The sequence below is a fragment of the Idiotropiscis lumnitzeri genome, chromosome 11 (assembly GCF_059441095.1).
Source record: "Idiotropiscis lumnitzeri isolate Australia: NSW breed Sydney's pygmy pipehorse chromosome 11, RoL_Ilum_1.0, whole genome shotgun sequence".
In the NCBI taxonomy this organism is placed as follows: domain Eukaryota; kingdom Metazoa; phylum Chordata; class Actinopteri; order Syngnathiformes; family Syngnathidae; genus Idiotropiscis; species Idiotropiscis lumnitzeri.
Genome location: NC_142401.1, coordinates 11,291,126 through 11,311,756, shown reverse-complemented (window position 1 = coordinate 11,311,756; position 20,631 = coordinate 11,291,126). Strand labels below are relative to the sequence as shown.

Genomic DNA, 20,631 nt, shown 5'->3' with positions numbered 1-20,631 from the left:
TGGGAGCTCCGAGGCTGCCTGTGAGACATTAAAAATGTAAAAACGGATCAAAGCAGGTGCAATCCTGCCACGCCTTTTACTCGTCTCCATCTCCTTTCGGACTCCTCAGTGGCTGACAAAAGAGCAGGGAGGGTCAGCCCTGAATGGCGGTAAGCCCGAGCCACTCGACTGATACAGAGAAGAAAAAGAGCTGCGAATGGATCAGCCAAGAGAATTCCATTTGGGTTCATCGCGTCTGTTTGGAGAAGCGCCAATGTCTCTGCTTTGTTTGATCAGTTATGGGAAAGTAATGCTGATCGTCAAAGATGTCACCACTTCAGGAGTTTTCTTTGCACCCAGCAGAAGAATCCATTTTCATCTGTTTGCACCTTGAATGTGCCTTACATCACTGTGCAGCTTTGTAAATATATTAACTTAATACAATCATTAAGGTGGTTGTGGAACTGCAAGTCTACACTCTTGTTAACGTGGGATGCTGTACACTACAGGATGCAGAAATTTCAACTTCAGCTGTTCTGATCCGTTAATTTACGCCAATTAATCAATTTCAACACACGAGAAGTCAATAAAAAAAATGAATACTTACAATGTACCGACACAGATATTGGTTTCAATGTAGTCATACTCGTAAAATAATCTGATACGTCGACACAGATGCCACTTTACATTGCTCTCCCTAAACATCTGGTGTTAAGTTTAGCAAATTGAGAAAATATATTCAGAGAGTCTAAAATCTGTTTATGGACGCTCCTATTTGAAGTTTATTAACAATGAAAAACGTCCATGGTGTACATTCAAATTTATATTTTTTTCTTCTTCATTTTCTAAATTGAATCAAACACATACCTTCCTCTTATGAAAGAGCCTGCTTAATGCTAAGACAAAAAGCCAAACACCGTCGACACCAATTCACGGCCTGATGTCTCCAGTCATTACGGACAAACTCTTCAATCAAATCAACACGTCTAAGTTTTTAAGTTAAGACTTTATATTGATATTGTGATATAGACCTTTAAATAACATTTACAAACAGCACAACAACATAAATACTGTGTTCAAAGAGGACATGATACATTAATTCTATTGTGTGAAAAAAAAGTAATATTACTGCAGATACGTCGCATCAGTCTTTTGTGTCTTCGTCAATCTACATATTATCTTCAAGTGTGCACCACACTGCCCACTGGAGGCCAAAGTACACACAACAGAAGGACCACATATACCTTACAGAGCCGTTAGATGATGCTTTCATGTAAACGTGGATGGCAAGACTGCAGATTATGCAAAATCGTTAAGAGGAGTGGTGAAGCATAACATGTTTAACACAATCAATTTGATTAAACAGCTTGGAGAGACTACAACTGCTCTAGACGACAACCAGCTGCAGGAAAGTCGACAAGCTTTGCGATGAGTGGAGAAGTGTTAGATTTGAGTGAAAAGTTTGTGTTTTTCAACAATAATTGCAAGGTGCAGCAATTACTCAAAAGTCAAAAGTATGTCTAATCCTATTTGGTCGAATAAATAATGCATTATCGGTACAATATAAAATACAGAAAGAAATCTGAGTACACATGAAGTAATGTTTCTTGTTGCTTGAGGCTCAATTTGGCTACATGGATTACTAAATGGCGTAGAGGTATCTGCCTCTCATCTTGTTTATGCAAAACAAGAACTTGAAGGATTATGTGAGACACCAAAATAACACCTAGTTGTTTAGTTCTACGTTAATATTCAAGGCTTGAAATAATCTCAGTCTTCAAGGCAAAATTTACATTTTGCGCTTCAATAAAATACACTGAATAGCAAAATTGAAATGAAAGATTTGTAAGATTTTCCAATCCACGGAGACAATCCCAATAAGGTTCACAGGGCTGGATGTAAGCGTGTTAACGTGGTGCAACATGCTTACATCACATGCGCACGGTAAGTAGAAGAAATGGAAAAATTGCCAGTTGCTGGCCCAACAGGGCTTGTACAAATTTTATAAATTTGATAAATATGGTAAAATGGTGCGTCCATGATGAAATTAGGCAAGCTCGGTGCTACTTACACCACACCAGCTAGCTAGCAACAGGCTGTGGCTGGCTAGCCGCAGCTAAATATGTTACAAAGTCAAGACAGAGAAGCCATGCTAACTGCTAAGCTAAAGCTGACGTCTAAAAAATAAGAGTAATTTTGAGCCTTGCTATTAGATATTAATTTAAAACAAGCTTTGCTAAAATCCTTTAAAAAAAAAACAAAAACAGCATTTCTATTCCCCTGTATAATTAGTGAATGCAATTTAGAAAATTATGTGGAATCTGCATTTTAGTTTAACTATAATGCTTAGCATTAAAAGAGAGAGGTCACACTAAACTAGCTGGGAGACAGTGAGAGACTGGAGTGAAAATTGAGTGTCAGCATTGGAGTTAACCTGTGAAGCATTTCAGAGCTCTGAAAAATCAGAGGATCTTTTAAATGCTGCTTATATCCAGACACAGGACTTGCTTCATCAGAGCACAAGTGTCAAACTCAGGGCCTGGGAGCCAGATCTGGCCCGCAAACTCATTTTATGTGGCCCGCAAAGAGAAAATCATGAGCGTCAACTTCCTGTTTCAAGTTCATTATCATAATTTTTACCAACATTGAGATATGAGATATTGACATTTATTTGTTACTAATCCTCCCCTTTTAAAATAAAAGAATTGTTGAACAAATAATTACTAACTGGCTTTCCATCAATTTAATGTGTGTATGAGCTAACGGAAGGTGGATTCACAGTCACGGCTCTCTGAGGGAAACGAAAACTACGGTGTGGCCTGTCCACATAAATGAGTTTGACACCCCTGATACTGAGTCTTACTCATACATTATTTTGCATGATGGATTCCAACAATCGTGCTGGCAAACATTTGGCCTTTGAGCTGCCAGCTGGAGTTATTAAACAGGTTCCAGTAGTGCTGTGTGTGTCAAAACTTTACGATTTTACTCAGCAACTTCCTGCACAATAAAAATATTTTGTTTATTTCTCCTATGCTCACGTTGACCATTCTCTCTGCAAAACTTGTGCCAAGCTTTCACATTGTTGCAACACTAAATGCTGTCAAGAGAAAAAGTCATTTTAATATTCCTTTGGAGGCTTTGCAGACTACTCAGCACCAAACGGCTAACAAAACTGAAGATGGATTGAATTCAAATCATTTTTACTTTTGACCAACTTCAGAAAATGAGACTGCAGTGTGGCATGAATTTGCCGGAGAGAGTTAAAGCTTGAGTAAGTAGATGTACACAAAACAACGTCACGAGTGTCTCCCTCCTTTCAAATTTCCTCGCACGCTGCTAAACCTACTCAATTAATCATCCAGGCTGTATATGCACGCATTTCTAGCACATTCGCATAGCACCCTCTAGACCGAGCCTGCATAAACCCTGCTCCATTATGCATGAGGCTCGATGGAGCTGCTATATGCATAGCGCACTTGCCAGTCCACAAGACAAAACGGATGGGGTGGAGTTGGATGTGATTAGCTCATGGAGTGTACGCGAACAGCTGCTCCTTAGTGACCTGTCACAGCACTCGGGTCACTTGACGGACTGTGACATGCACTTGGGTTTAGTAGACGAACATTGAGTACGTTACAAACGGACCTCAGCTGCCTTGACAAGATCCATAGAGGAGATTATGTAACAATAATTATTACTAGAAAGATAGCTGTTATTTAGTATTATCATGCCAGCAGCACAGTGCGGAGTGGAGAGGCTCCCGGTTCAAACCTTGGCCTCTCTGTGTAGCGTTTGCGTGTTCTCACCATGCTCCTCTAGGTATGCTGTCTTAATCTCATTCTATTCTCAAACATGTTAGGTTAATCCAGTGCTATTCAATTATCTTGTGTTAAATATTTTGTTGCAAAATAAACCTACACCGTAGTTAATACTTGCTGCACACTGAGCAAAGAGCGCCACTGCCAACTACTGGAGCGGATGTGCAATTACACTTTATTGTAGCACGGTCGGAAAAACAGCATGTTCCCCAGGGTCACACGTGCCACCCTTAGCAACGCACCGCGACCACCACCCCACTATTTGAGAAGCACTGGGTTAATCAAAGACTCTAAATAGTGCAATTCATGTCCCTCAATCTAAGCAGCATATAAATGACGTATAAAGAATGTATACAGAAACTAAGCAGACCCGCAGCAAAAGTGGTCAGAGAGTATGTCGAATTTTTGTTAGATTAAAAACTCACACCACATGCGTCTTTGTGCAATAAAAACAAAATGAAGTTTTGACTTACTGGTAAATGATAAGATTTATGGAATCTGTGATGGATTATGAATAACAATGGTTACTTGTGCATTAGACATTTCATTCTCAGGTAACGTTAACAGTGATTCATTATCCAAAAAAAAAAAAAAAAAAAGTACGCCTCGCCCTTTGTGGAGTATGTCTTGTAAATTACTGGTCTATATCCAAGAGTCTTGGCCTTCTGACCTTATGATTAGAGTAAATAATAGCTCAATTGCAGGATGTGACGCTTCGAGCTCAGCCAGGCTGCAATCATGTTTTCGCTGGTGTGTGCGCAGAGGTGTGGGTGTTGAGTGGAAGAGCCTCAGGGCAGTTGAAAGGAAGCAGCTGGTGACCGCCAAAGAGACACATGGCAGCATATAGTGACTTTGCCAACGCAAAAGTGAAGACACTGTTTCTTTTGGTTTGGAATACTCCACTAGTTATTTCTATATGGTTTATTTTAAAATGACTCATTATAGCGTTTGATGTAAAACAACATAACTGGTGTCAGTACCTCAATGTAGGATTTGAGTCGAGGGTAGACCCTGAAAGGTGCCAGGATGTAGGAGAGCGAGGTGGTACTGGGGAAGCTGGTGGTCACGGCATGGTTCACTTCCGGCAGAGAAAACATCTTGAAGCCGAACTTCTCATAGAGCTTCTGCAGGTCTTCATCTGGCTTCTCTTCCCCCTCAGACAGAACGCTGCCGACAACGTAGCGGCACTTTTCTGTCGGCCTCTGAAAGACAGAATTGGAAAGGGGGAACAAAAAAAGGTCAGAAAACTGAGTGGACGGAGGAGGCGAGGGGTGGGGGGGGGGGGGGTTGGGTTTGTGCCATAAGTCATTAAAATCGGTAGGGCTCTCGCTCTGACAAAGATCATCTTTGAAGATCAATTGAAAATTTAAATAAGCGTGTACTGATTCAACCATTGACTTCTTTTTGGATCTGACATTCGCAAAACGTTGCAAGAAGATGAGGTGAAATGTGTGGTGAAAAAGAATATGTAAAATAACCCTCTATAAATAACGGATTTACTGGTTTGACCTTGAGATAAAGGTAGTCGAGTGGTTCATATAGCTGACTTTAGTCCGGCCGGAAAAGGATCAAATCTCATTGCACCAACAGCATAAGCGTCAAAGAAAAATGGTTTCAGTGCTTCAATCAACTTATGTCAGACATCCTTTACAATGACATTTTGTCCGTCTAGAAAAAAAAAGTCTGATCTAACCGAAATTGTCTTGACTTTATAGGGCGAGATTAAATGAAGCATGGCAGCGGTCAGCACAAAGCTGAACCCTGTGGAGGTAAACATAGAAAGCCTTGACGTTAACTGGTGGAGATGTTGTACATTCACATACTGTCGGCTAAAGAGAGAGCAGGACCAGAGAGCTGACAGCTGTGGAGAACATCTGCCCTACCAAGTGTTCATCTACCAAGAGTCTAACGAGTTGGGAGAAACTGTGAAAACCATCAAACCGTGGATTGTCCAACGGTAGAAAGACTCAACGATGACATATTTTGACCAGAAGTGTTTTCAGCACGCTTTGAACATCTGGCCGGGGATAAGCGACGGAAATAGGTCTGAAATTCTGGCCTGAGCATGATGCAGTTATCAACGGTGTCCAGGGCTATGATCTCATCGGGAATGTGGGCTTCTTTTTCTTTACCGTCACTTCTTTACCTCCATCGTATCTCAGTCACAGTGCATCAACACCGCTGCATGCAGATGCGACAGCGACAGAATGACACGCACACAAAACCACCTGTCAGTCACATGAAATTGTGACTGCACATCACCCACTCGCATCTGGTTGAGGATCATTCATCCAAGCAAGCTGCTCGGAAGGACTAAGGCTTGTTTTTTATTTTTATTTGATTTTTTTAACTATTAACTCATTCACGACCAGCCCAGTAAAAAAAATGGATTTTGACGTATTTAGCCGTCAATGGTATTGAATGAGTTAACGAAAGTCAAACATCATATAGCTTGAACACTCTAGTGATGAATTCCAGGACAATATAATGTAATACAATAGAAAAGGAACAATACCTGCTGCAAAGTTTGAGAAATTTTATTTATTTATTTTTTGCTGACAAATTGTTGTGGCGTCCAACTTAAAATACGCCATGGCAGGCTCAGACGTGGGGAGTAGAAACAATGATGAGGCGCACACCAACTATTGCACTATCTTGACTGTTTAAAGAGTTGCATCAATAGCGTAGGAAAATGACTTATTTTGCCATTCAAGGTATTTCTTTTGGACTGATGAGCTCTTTCCACAACATGAGGACGTTGACCTTTGCCGTTTATTTTACCCACAATTCCATTTCGCAAGTGGGCTCACAGTAATGTTTCCCGTCAAGTTTCACGGTCAGCAACAAGTTTCTTCCCCATGCGCCCTCCCATCACAAGATCAAACCCAAAACGCTAACTACACACAGGTGAGCGCACCAACTAATAAGAAAGATACATATGTATACTTTCAAACTTACATTCCACTTGAAAGAAATGGATTGCAGATGATTTGATTTGGGGGGAAAAAATGCCCCAAAAGTGCTCATTTAAAGAGTCCTGGTCTCATCCCTCACTTCACTTCAACAAACTACCTTGACACCAATTTCTTTTTAGAGAGGGCTGTCTTTGCCTCTTAGTTCGGTTCAAGAAGAGCACAAGGACTGTGAAGACTTTTTCAGCAGATAACTGGGGATAGAATATGCACTTACAGTACAGTGGAACCTCTGAAGTTAAATTTCCCTGAAGCCAATTCAATTCCGAATTTAAGAAAAAGGGGAAAAAAAATGTTCAGGTTCCGCTGAAGGGAAAAATTATTATTAAGTCAATTCCAGAGCACAGAACATGTTCTTTGATCAACTGAAACATTAAGTCTCAGAGTAACTTGTACAAACGTTGAAGAAAGTTGAAAATGAGAGGAGTTTGGAAATAGAAAAATAAAAAATAAAAAAACCAAGCCAAGCAGTAAATAAGAAGCTCTCGAGCAGCACCGAGCTGCGGTAACATGGATTTAAGATCAACATCACACTGATGGAGACGTGACTGAAATATGTTTCACCGTCAAGTTTGCAAGATTATCTCTCAGGCATCATAATGAAAAGTGAGGAGACCTCAAAGCAGGCGATGATTTGACTTCTCTTTACTACTAAACTAAAATATTGTACGACAAACACATCAAAGGGAAAAAACTGACAATCTCATGGACAATCTCAAAAAGCATGTTAAGGCAAAAAATGCTAACTGCTAAGCTAACCTAAGAAAAGACACACCTACCGCATTTAACAACTGAATAATGTGCTTTTTGCAGACATCTTTTTTAAATCAATTTAGATTGGCTTCATTGCCAATGAAATCGTTTTCTGCTAGACACAATATAAATTTAATAAATAAAAAGTGTTGATTTTATATATATATATATATATATATATATATATATATATATATATATATATATATATATATATATATATATATAATATTGTTCATTAGTTATTTATAAAACAAGGGTGCAAGGGGTTAACCTGCAAAAAATAAAAATAAAAAATAAGTCACATTGGTTCCCAAAACTGCTGCGCAAAGACAACAATTTATTTTTAGCCGTATATAAAAACAGCGGTATGCTTCTTTTTTTCAATCGGCATGCGGCTACTTGCTGTCCAATGACAGCACCCGACTGTGGAAGGCTGGCGCGGAGGGGGGGGGGCACAGATGGGAGCCACAATCACTCATCCACAAGTGTCTAGCATCTCCACACAATTATCACATCAAAAACGCTCCTCTTCCCGTCTTGTTTCACACCTTGTCGGATATAATCCAGCACTCTTAAAGTATTGTAATGTATTGTACGATGCCTGTGAATGTCTGCATCCTAAAGGCAACGGTAACAAGACATACTATTGGCTCACTCGGAGTCTACACTGTCACCTGGCAGAGAGCCGCAGCGGCGTGTTTAACAGCTGTCTTCTGCTGCTTTAGACAGTGAATTATTCATCCAAGAAAGAGCGGCAGGACATCCTGGCTGTCGATAGCTCTGTCGGCATTGTCAGACTACATGACGAACGCCATGATATATTTTATAGTTCAGGACGACGTGGTGCACATATTGATGGCAAACTTTAATAGAACCTGTTATACTAACCAAAATGACAACATCTGGAGCAATCATAGTAAACTTCCACAGGTCTTGATATTCTAAAAATTGGAAACTTTCCATAGAAATCTTAGAGAATTAAAATTATGGGAACAACCATTTGCATAGACAAAAAAAATAAACCGATCAGTTTAGCAGTCCAACTAAAATAGAAATGAGTATTTTATATCAAATTGAAAACAGACTAAATTTCCATCACATACCAAATGAAAACTCATTAAAAAACATTTGTATTTGTAATATTCGTATTTGTTAATATTCATTAAAATAACTACCGTCCAATGTGGGAAGTGGATCATTGAGTTCATTGGGATTTGTTAATACATTTTTGCAAAACATTTCAAAACAGGAAAAATATTCAGTAAATCTCATCAAATCCAGTGGTTTTCTGAAGAAATTGAAAAATAATCAAAGCCTTTTGCTGATTCTACCGTGATTCTGAGCTTGTTCATTTTGACCTTATTGTCGTCAGTTAAGATTTACGAGTGAGAGAGATTTGGTCGACACGAGCCTCTTTGCTTTGTCATATCAAATGGATCAAGGCTATGAACAAGCCTCCTGCGTTCGTTGACTTTCAACGCGGACACCCAGTGATGGCATACAACAACAATGTAAGCAGCCTCACACTCAGGGCACAATAGCTGTCCTCCCACTTTTCTACTTTTGGCACAACGCTGCCATCTTTCACGCTCTGTTCTGATGATCAGACGAGGGAGTGTTTGCCAAAGCTGGAGCTCGCTAATGATATCGTGTAGGACTCCCGCTGTCATTTTCATCCTACACAGTTGCACAAACAAAGAGGAGTTGTGCTTCCACAAGACAGACAATTTCAGAAACAAAAGGTAATTAAGGGCATGTATTACAACAACCCTTTTTAACTCTATTAACTTGACTTTTAACACTATAGTTGTTAGAGGAATGTAAGAGGTCTCTTTCGCTCTCTAAGGAGTCAAAGAAATATATTAGAAAAATATAACGCGTGATGTCATCAGCAGGCGCGCAGGTAAGCCAAGGACCCTGACCACATTTAGTACGGACACCGGCTTTTGTGACAACTCGACCAGCAGTGCAAGCAGACACATTAACTTCACAGCATGAAATCACACAATTTCGATGTAGGCATGTCACAAGGTCACGGGTTCACATCAAAACGTAACAAACTGTTTCATTGTTCCCAGTCAACAGAGTGCTCTGTCGTCTCAAACTTTCACCAATAGAGAGTGCTAAGCACACCGTGTAATGCTCCCAGTCAGTCCCACGGAGCTTATGTAATTAACTCATTCACTTCCAGTCAAAAAAAAAAAAAGGATTTTTGACGTCTTTATCCGTCAATGGCAGTGAATGAGTTAAGTCAAACAACATCTGCAGATTTGGAGCTCGGCGCTCCGCATTAGAAGGCCATTTTGGAGAAAATTGGGGATTTTTAGGCGTGCCCTATGTTCATGAAAATACGGTATTCAGTTTCCGGGGTCCGTTTGACCATTCTGTTGATTTAATTTTGCAGATTTTTAATTGATTTTAATCAATAGTCATTCCAAGACACCAACTTTTATCATTAAACTCAATAGTACAGAGTAGGCAACTTTTTAAATGACCTTTTAGCCTAGCTAGTCTTGTAAATGTCTTGTAAGTAAAAAAATGAAAAAAAAAGTAACAATAGTACTATCAGCCATAAAAGATTTATGGATTATTGTTCGTTATAGCCGTCAAAGAAAGTCAATCCCAAGTGTCCGTGCAGAGCAACAGTAGGATGCTTCGAAAAGATTCTGTTTCTCTGAGGTAGCTGTCGGAAAAGCTTCTGGAACTTTTGATAAGCTCAGGTGAAGCAGAGCATGAGACTCTGGGATAGACATCATGTTTCTCCATCATGCAAAAAAATTTATGTAGATGATTAATATCTGAACTCAAGCAGGAATCAACCTGCATGTATTTCCGAGAATGTCAAACCGAGGACATGTATGGCTAACCTTCGTTGATTGTGTGAGCCACACGGTTCTAAAGATGGCCTCCCCTCACAAATGGTGCCATTCTCATCTCTACCTGATACCCTTAAGCGATGTCTCTGAGGGTCTGTTGGGAGAAAAAGTCATTTCAAAAGCAATTCTTTGCCTGAGGCTACAAGGGGCTGTTTTTGATGGATGAGGGCTCTCAAACAATAAAAAGCTACAGCTGACAGAGGTAATTCTTTATTAGCAGACACATAATGGGGATTTACTCTCTTCATCTTGCCCGCTCTTGGCTCTACATCTCTTCCCTTCTGGCTACCAGGACTTGATGAGGATTGTTTAGAGTGCTTGCCTGCAATTGGTCGAAGCTAAACGTGGTAGCAGGTTGTGCGGAGTGTTCAAACCAGGACATTCGCCAACTCTGGCTACATGGCTGAAGACACCATTCAAGCAACATATCGGATGAGGACTCCACTCCTTGATAATCTGCTCTAATTATTTCCCTTAGTAGTAGCTAATATTGGGGCTCCATCATAAGAGGCCTTTGCTATTACTCTGAGGTGCGTAAAAAAAAAAAAAAAAAAATCGCAGCTCTCTCAGCTTTTGCAGTGCTAATCTTTTTGTGAGGAAAAAAATCACATTTCACTTTTTCATGTTTTGCTTACAACTTTGAATATAAATTACACTGAATGTTGATGTAAATTTGTTTCCCATTAGCTCACTGTGGGCTTGGAGTACCACAGGGTTCAAGACTTGCACCCTTGCTGTTTACAGTTGTTGGCCTAACATGCTGCTAAAGAAAATAATAATGTGAAACCACTCTAAGGTGGCCAAAGGGTTAGCACCGAGGATCCGGCTTCCCTGTGTCAGGTTTGAATGCAATGGCAATTCAAACCTATAAATTGTCATTTTATGTGTGCATGTGTTTCTGAATGGTTGTTTACTGATATGTGCGCTGCAATTTTCTGCTGACCAGTACATGGTGCACCCCACCTATTGTCCTGAATTTGCTTAGATAGGCTTGAGAACAACCCTGACCCTTGTGAGTGCACGTGCTACAAAAGATAGATGGTATGACAGTGTAGATATAATCATTCCAACTCGCAAGAAGAGTCTATGTCCCAAAATAAAAACAAGAATCCTGACGTCACTTTAATTACTCAGCTCAGTTTATTAGTCCCCTTCACCAAAACAATAAAACCTCCCTCAGAAATTTAGCAATCATCTGTGACCACCATTTGATTTTTGAGCATCACATTAATGAGCCGTTTCAGTCTAATAGCCTTTAGCGAAGATATCCCGCCAAAAACCCATGGAACATGTCCACGACTATCCTGAGCTATTTCATTTTCTACAGCAACTCCCTCTTGGTCTGTTTTTGGTTTAGCATACAGTAAAAAAAATGAAAATAAAAATAAATCACGTCATGTTCCCAGTTCCTGCTTCGCTACATGATCTTACTGATGTGACCCCTCACTGTCACCTACGCCATCTCATTCTGTTCAGTTATTCCGAGCCTGATTTCACACCTATTTCGGGAATACTAAAGCAGATAAGTGTGGGTGAACACTGGCGTACACAAGCGGAGAGGCTGACACACCGAGAGCAAGGAGCACAGAGGATTACAGGCTTATGAATGCCTCAACAAGAGCCGTCACTTGACTCGGTGTGTCAGAGAGATAACCTGTCTTCGCCGATTGGATGCCATCCCTCCCCACCCTACCCCACATGAGGATGAGATGAGGAAGAACTCGGATAGAAATGGAGACTAATAGGGCTGTGCAGCACAGGGACCACAGGTACTGCATGCTGTTCTGATGGGCGGTTTGCTGTCAAGTTAATGGATGAGGCATAGCAGGGAAGCATGCGAGCTTCTCCTCAAGCTATCGTAAATGATTCCAAGTTAGCGATGATCATTGAATTAACTTTCATTTTTAGATTGCTAATAATTTCAGAGGAATCAACATGATAGAGAAATATTTTGGGGAAATGAGACAAAACTCATTTCATTTGGAAGTCTCTTAAATATTCACTACCAGCCAAGTAAAAATAAAATGGATATTTGACGTCTTTAGTCGTCAATGGCAGTGAATGAGTTAAACATGACGTCATCTCATTGCCACATGTAACATGATCCATGTGTGTGGGATAATTACGACTATCATTATAAAATTAAATTCAGGTAGGATTAAATTAAAGTCCAATATTAATATTCATTCTATTATTATATTTATATCCAGGGTGAAAAGGCATAAAGTCATATATGAATGATTTTGGAAACCAAGAAAGATTTATCGCAAGCACGCTGATATTTTTTATTTATAAAATCAATTTGGTAACTAAGATTAAAAAAAAAATGGCCCCGCACCAAAAAGAACTCTCTCTGTCCCAGTTAACGTTCTTATTCTCTATTCCTGCCGCTCGTTCAGCAGTAAATTCAATCGTAACCTCTGGTGGATGCTCTATATGCCTTCATTGCTTCAAGAGATAACATAACCTCAATGAATGACTAACACATAATCAAATTCTTATTCCACCCATCTCTAACATCTACAGCAATTATAAGGTTTTTTTTTTTCCCCCGTCAAGCCATCCAGAACCAAGTACAGCTCTGGTCCCTTTAGGTGATGCTTAGTCCTAGCTGGTAATTACACGCGGCATCCTGGGAGTTCTGGCATGTATAATTACTGGCAATGGCGAGCGGCCGGCTGGAGGCGGGACGCGCTTATCCTTGGCCGCCGTTGCAGAGCTGGTCGTCCAGCTGGCCCTCCCATTCGCCAGATGTCGCCGAGCAAGGAGATGGTCTTCTCCAATAGCAGAGATGAACAAATTGCTTCCTCATCGGCATTATCTGACTGCATCGCCTACTAATGTTTAGCTCCCTTTCGCAACTGTGATTAATACCAGACCGTTTCATCCATTTTTCTAAGCAACGGGGCGGAAAAAAAAATCGGGCCACAGAATTGATAGTGTGGGAGATTTAAAGACATTCTTCAAAATCTTGTTTCTCTGACTAATAGCAGCATGTGCACAAATGTCTTAGTCTGCTGCTGCAAAAAAAAAATGGATGGATGGAGCATCCTTGAGCACACACAAGAGTCCGTGTGCTCATTTTGCAGTTGCTCTCTATGGAGGCGTCCATAAACATAAAATGGGAGCTCCACGACAGGGACAGCTAACGCGCCGGCAGTGTTGAATCCAATTGACTCTGGAACCTGTGGAAGCGCACTACAGAGTATCAACATATTTATTTCTCATTTTAAGTCCGCATTTAAAAGTGACGGCCCCTTGCGACGAGCCCTCCACCTTTCATGTTGTTTCCGTCGACAAACAGGCGACGGTAAAATGCTAATAAATTTGACGGGGAGTGCAGCGGCACCGGGAGCCCTGATCAGAAATTCTTATTGATGAATTGGAGCCCTGCGATGCTCTCAAGGTGAGTCAGACTATATCCAATTTATACACCTCTTGCCAGCCAGCGCCACACCTTGACTCATCCCTCAGTGCCGCTCCCACACACGTCAACGTGTGAAATGGTTTTCTCCTCCGCCTGCCACAAGAAGCCTCAGGAACAACGGAAACTCACTCGTGGATGTTGAGCACAATATGATCAAATTTAACTACCTGGGTATATACAAAGCATTTAAAACTGTACATTTTGGAAACCAACACTCATTTTCAGAGAAAATTTTGTCGCAGAAGGCAGAAGTCGTGCAAGGCCTGTCTCTGAAAATGATATCAAATCAGGGATAGACTTTGTCACTCATTTTAATTTTCAAAATATCGAGAAGTTGCTGATATAAAAAAAAACTAAAAAAAAGCATATGAAAAAATGGTACTCCAAATCCTCTGACTATAAATCGCACTATTTGTCATAGTTCGGCTTGTAATGCGATTTATACTCAGGTGTGACTTGTTCGTATCTAAATTAGACCCAAAATTCTCGTTCTCTAATCTTGTTGACGTTTTGGCGGTTGGTAAATAAAAAAATCATCAGTGGCCACCGGTAATTTCCATAGTTAGAAGTGGTAGTTTCATCCAAACTGAACAACAATTAATTGGAATATTTAATCATAAAAAAATATTTTAGGATTTCGTTATTTGCAATCAACAAATTAATTCTATGATTGAAAACAAAAACGGAAAATATATATTATAAAAAATATTAGAAAATAGGACTGCTGATGATGTAAATGCTTAAATGATGTACAGTTTGGAAAACAATTCCAATGTCCAATAAAGCCGTGCATAAAATGTTGCACATAACATGTGCCGAGCATGACGTTATGGAAGGCACCATTAGAACACAAGAGCGCAGTGAGGAGCGCAACTTATTTGATGTAAGAGGACTATAGCAAGCACTAAATTATCCTTAGGTTTGAACGAGATTATAAATTCTTGTTTGTCAACAATTGTGTATTTGTGCCCTGTGAGTGATTCGGGCCCAGTCCAAAGTCTCAGTAAGCTGCAGTCGTATTAATCGTTTTTTGGCATAGATAAATATTACATGCCTGCTTGCACTGATACAGTGTATTGACCGTCTACATGTGTTGCTGCACTGTTTGAGTTCACATATCCATTGCTTGAATTATTGTACAAACAAATGGATCAGGACCACAGAACGGATTGTGTTGGTTATCTATGAGTTGCTCACTCTCCGCTAAATCATTGCATGCACCCCGATGACACCCCCACGGGCTTCTGCCCACTCTCCTTGATGAATCTCGCAGACAGACAGCCTGAGCGGTTACTCTTTTTACGCCCTGCCACACAACAAGAGCTTGTTTACCTCAGAAATCTCTTCCAGCAGCACGAGACAGAACAGGAAGAAAGCCTTACCCTCAGGATAGTCTTGATCAAATTTGGTTGATCTATGTTCGTTTGGTGGACCTACAAGGCCAGCAAATGAGCGCCAAGCGGCGCCCAGGCTATTGGGCTAATCCCGCAGGCTTGTATTTACAATTACAAGCACATATGCAAACAGTCACAAGCATGGATGCGCATAACAAATCAAAACAGTTCGAGGGGGAGCAACGGGATGTTGTGCTAATTGGCCAGTGTTGACTCAAAGACCTAAACAATGCAAGAGTAGAAGGTCAGCTACACCGCAGACAGTTTAAACCACACAAAGTTGCCACACTTGTCAAATGGACAACAGAAACTATACAGAAAGTCAATATGAAAGTTAGATAACGGAATAGCTATGATCCATACAGCAAAATTATACATCGAACAATTTACAGCAATTAATGCCGTCTTTAGATTGCATTTTCACATATCGTCAGCCTCTTAACATAAAAAGTCCTATTTTGACTGAAAACAGATCAATTCTATGCCTGCAATGGATATAACATAATCAGAATGTGGTAGATTTTTTCGTTTTTTTCTGAAAAAAAAAATGCATAAAATAACTCGGGTATACTCTGGACCGTTGACCAGTCAATCGCAAAGTCTATTAACACGTGGACAAATCCGATACTGCAAACCCGCAGCTCTTACATTTTTTAATAGCATGAGCAATTGCGGCCACAGGGACATAAAAGGTTAAAAGTTTATATCTTTCAGACTTTTAAACTATCTCAAAAAATAAATAAATAAAAAGGCAAGACGAACACCTTAGCGCTATCAAGCTGCTTGCAAAAAAATTGGCCTTGCAGCATTTTGCGTTAATGTGCTTGTCTATATTTTTCTTTCTAAGACAATCATCTCCTTCACTTCCTACGGTCCATGTTTACTGTGGTGCACGCCATCTCGCCAGATTAAAAAACAAAAACAAAAAAACAATATATTTTTAATTACATTTTTTAATAAAAATTTTCATGTATTCGAACTTTTGTCAGATTCAACTTATTTCTGTGACCACTGAGGGATACCAATATTTATTTAAACTGTTTTTGTGCTTTTTAATGTCTTCATTATTCATTTATTTTACTCTTCGTTGATGTATGACCTACATTTGCTCCATGTACAGCACTTTCTACACAGCGGTGGTTGTCTTAAAGTGCTTTATAAATACAGTTGCCTTGAGAATTATGATAAAAAATTGAGCTGAACACATTGCCGCAATTGGGAGGCACAGTAATGCATAACTCAAGGCCTGTGGTAATACTGCCATCTAGTGGTCATAAGAACGCTTACACAGGCATAAACTGGAGAAAACACTCAGTTAATAAAATCAATATTTAGTTTCAAACACTGAGTTGTATACTGTCACCTGGAAGGTAATTATTTATTATATATTGCGTTTTTTTCCTATGAGGCAACGGATATTGCATATTAAGCTCCCACAGAAAGACAATTCAACTCCTTAGAAGCCAGTGCTTGGTGCAAAGGGTGTTTTAACTTTTTAGAAACTTTTTTTTAAAAAAGGAACACGTATGTCCACACATCAAATGTTTAGGAGGAAAACTACAACCAGATTAAGGAAGATTTCTAAGATGTTTTTTTTTTTTTTTTTTGCTTTATATCAACCGATATGGGGGATTTCAAATACTAACTCCAGCTTTCCTGTGTGAAGTTTGTATATTCTCCCTGAGTTTGGGTTTTCACCAGTTACTCCAGGTTCCTCCCAAACTCCCAAAGCTTGCATCAAAGGTTATTTGAAGACTTAAAATCCACGGGTATGAATGTGAGGAGAAATACAACACAACTTTAAATTATATAGTGCATTTCACAAAATTGTACATAATAAGTCTGTCTATACGTGCCCTTCTATTAACTAGTGACCAGGGCATACATCCAACAGCAACTTTAGCTGGCTCAACAAATTAGAGTATTAGACTTCTACTTTATGCATATATATATATATAATACCCCATGGAAAATTTACAGTACTGAAATGTCACTAGATTTCACAACATTAAATACAGTACACACACGACTGAGGACTTAAGATGCTTCATCTGTAAACCCCAAATCGACATCTGCGGCAAGTCATGGAAATTTGTTGCGAGACCACGAAAGCAGGAAAACAAAGTTTACACTTCCTATCATAAAGTAAACATTTTTTCTCTTTTGCATGTGTTGAGTCTCTAATCTCGTTGCACACTTGAGTACAATGACAATAAAGGGATTTCTAATCTAATATAGTAAGTAGAATCTGTAAAAGGGTCGACAAAGTCCCATTGGAAGAAAGCCAACATGGGAAAATAGTCAGGAATGCAGCTTCAGTGAAATTCAGGAGTGAGGGTCCTGCTGAATATATAACACCACAACCCAAATTAGTATCATGAAGAAGGTCGTGGCGGCACATATAATCGCATAACAGCAACCTTGTGATCCCTCCAGTCTATCCAACAACAGTGGCACAAGCAGAAATGTTCTAAAAAAGCTCCTCGTTGAGCCTCCGGCCACAGCTTTGCTGAAGTTTGACTCTCAGACTCAACCTTTCCACTGACACACTGACTGGGAAGCAGAGCACAAAGTTTCCCTCTTGTGAGCAACTTTTATATGAATTGGCTCAGAGGGAAAGAGGTTTTCCTTTAGTACACTAAAACTTTGAACTTCTACTCTCCCAGTGTTTATGCTTTTTTGTATTAATTTTTTGTAATAATTTAATTCTCTTGCTTTCTTTAGGGACTGCAGTTTCTTTCCACATTTCACAAGTATGCTTCTTAGGTTAATAGAAGCAAGAAAAAGACTAACTTATCCATTGGTTGTTTATCAAAATGTGCCCTGCGATTGGCTGGCGACATGTTCCAGGAAGTACCCCGCCACTCACTTAAAAGTCAGCTGTGATAGGCTGCAACTGGAGAAATAGGATGGATGGATAGATAGACCAGGTCACAATGCTTCTGGGAATATAAAAAACATTTATTTTGGCACTCAGTTGGCCAACACAACACATATTCAAAACTACTGGAGTCCTGAGCCGATATTTGTAAGGGATTGCAGCCCAAAAAAACAATATCGGATTTTATCAGTCAACATCCAAAATTGCCAATATAAGCACTTACAGACAAGCAGTTGATTCTATTATCCACTCATGTCTTGTGTACAGCAGCGTGCAAAGCCCATGTGATCAAAACTACCACTCCTGTAACGGAACTAACGAAGATGTAGGGGAGTGGGAGTCAATCAAATGATTTTTTTTTTTTAAATAAAAATAATTATCTTTATGTTAAAAAAAGAAAAAGACACTTCAATGCAGATGTACTTGAGGCTAACCGCAGCACAAAGTGAACTTTTCATCGCCAGTTTACAACGGTGGTCTAATTTGCCAAGTAAAGAAAGTTCTTATGTGTCACAGTTTTTCCCATCTGGGGTGAGCGTTATTTACCACTGTTTGGACTGCTAGTCAAGTGTGCGTTTCCTGCTTGTCAGCTCTCTGCAGTGGAAAGACTCTTGTTTACATCTTTGTAACATTTGAGTCAAGTGAGGCAGCCCGCAGCCAGCATGGAGGGTGGAAAATATCAACAGTGCAACGTGGCGTTAAACAGCTGACCGGTTTCATCATGCAGGCTCCTTTTCTCAAAGGAGATTGCCTTTATGTTTAATCCCTAAAGGGCAGACTTTTCTTTTAATAATAATAATAATAATAATAATAATAATAATATTCCCTTTATTAGTCCCACAATGGGGAAATTCGAGATTCGAACCCAGGCCTCCTGGGGAGACTGGGTCCTGAACGCGGCGCCTTAGACCACTCGGCCATCCTGGCAGCCAATAAGAAGAAGTTATCATCAAATCACCATGCAAGTGATGAAACCATGCAAGTGATGAAACCATAGAACGTTAGCTAATTAGTTACAAAGGTTCACTTATTGAGAGGAATAGATGAAAATAAACAGCCACTTTCGGCAACTATAAATGAGGTTTTGAATATGGGGGGGGTGCTCGGTTTACGACATTCTTACATGCGATTTCGAGGTGACAAACTAGTCTGGGCAGCGGCCCAAGAATATGTTGCCATATGGCACTGGATATATGAATGACCTACAGTGTTTTCGATGCAAATATTGACTAATTGTATCTGACATTTTCACTTTACAAATAATGTTAAACTACCTGGTTTGGGCAATGGTGTAACAATATCAGCATATCTACATTATTTCAATTGTTTTATATAAATGTTTAAGATTATTTTCTGGTTAAATAAAAGTTTTGATTCGTGATCAGATTACTCGATGAATCGATGGGATAATTGTTAGAATAATCTAAATATACAGTGCTATCGTATCACGAGACACGCGTTGTCACTCACACACATACAGACCTGCTTAGGGTCGTCATAGAAGACGCCGATGGTCCTCTGCTTGGGTCCAATGCTGCACGTCTCTGTGAAGGCTGCTCCGCAGTCTTTGTAGGATCCCTCTTTGAATTTATAAGCAAAGGTGACATTTCTAATCGGGGGTGGTCCCGTCTTCACGTCCACGTCCACCAGGAGGCCCGAGTAGATCAGGTAGCCCCCCACGGTCGCCAGCAAACACAGAAGCAGGACGACGATGAGGAGCAGCAGAAGGAACTCAGACATGTTTTTGGTAAAGGAGCACCGCTGACTGCAGGTTGTTTGCTTGGGGGAATCAGTCGAGACTCAAATGTCCTTTTCCGGTTTCGACGCGGCGACTGTCGCCCAACAGGTTCATACGTCAGCTACAAGGGCGAGGACCGAGACAGAGAATAGGTTAAACTTGGTAGCCCGTTGGAAAAATCGTCAAGGCACTCTGAAAAATACACTTTTGTTTACGGTGGTTTCCACGAACAATTGGATGAGCTTCCTGGATAGACCACCCACCTCAATTTAGAGGGGTGTGAGTAAGACCGTTTCCTTTTAAGGACGGCAATAATAAGAATCAAAAGCTAAGGTCGTTGATATTTTAGCACTAAAGAACAAGCTACGATTAGTTAGTAGTAAGGTGGAAATTGTATTTGGTGAGCAATGTTTACTTATTTACCACAAGGTCCCCTGCAATAGTGTGTAGTGGTTCAGTCCAACGATGACAGACGCTCCAGCTCATCAGCAGGAAACTGTCATCTGCACTTTCTTCTCCACGCTTTAATTCGCGTTGTGGTGCTGGTTGGATGATGCGAGTGTTTCATGCAGTTTAATTAATGACAGATTCAAACGTATGCCTTTAAAAAGCTCCGTAGAGGGAAACTATGGAATTTCATTGAAGTTTACGTTTCAAACGATCAAAGTTTTATGATGTGACGCAATCGTCTTGAAAAACTAAATGATTATAGTTAGTTTTGCATTATTCAGATGAGTTGCTGCGTTTTTACTCATGTCTACTTTATTAGTGTTAATTTGCATTTTTC

The 20,631-nt window shown here is 40.0% G+C and overlaps 1 protein-coding gene across 1 annotated transcript in view; it reads right to left on the bottom strand.

Moving 5' to 3' along the window:
* tex264a (testis expressed 264, ER-phagy receptor a) overlaps window positions 1-20,095 on the bottom strand; it is a 56,100-nt gene extending 36,005 nt beyond the window's left edge. The window contains exons 1-2 of the mRNA XM_088308219.1: window positions 19,589-20,095; window positions 4,781-5,002 (exon numbers count right to left, since the gene is read on the bottom strand). Coding sequence (XP_088164345.1) covers window positions 4,781-5,002; window positions 19,589-19,846 — 480 coding nt within the window. The 5' untranslated portion in view covers window positions 19,847-20,095. The remainder of the gene's footprint in view (window positions 1-4,780; window positions 5,003-19,588) is intronic.
* Between the last annotated feature and the right edge of the window lie 536 nt (window positions 20,096-20,631).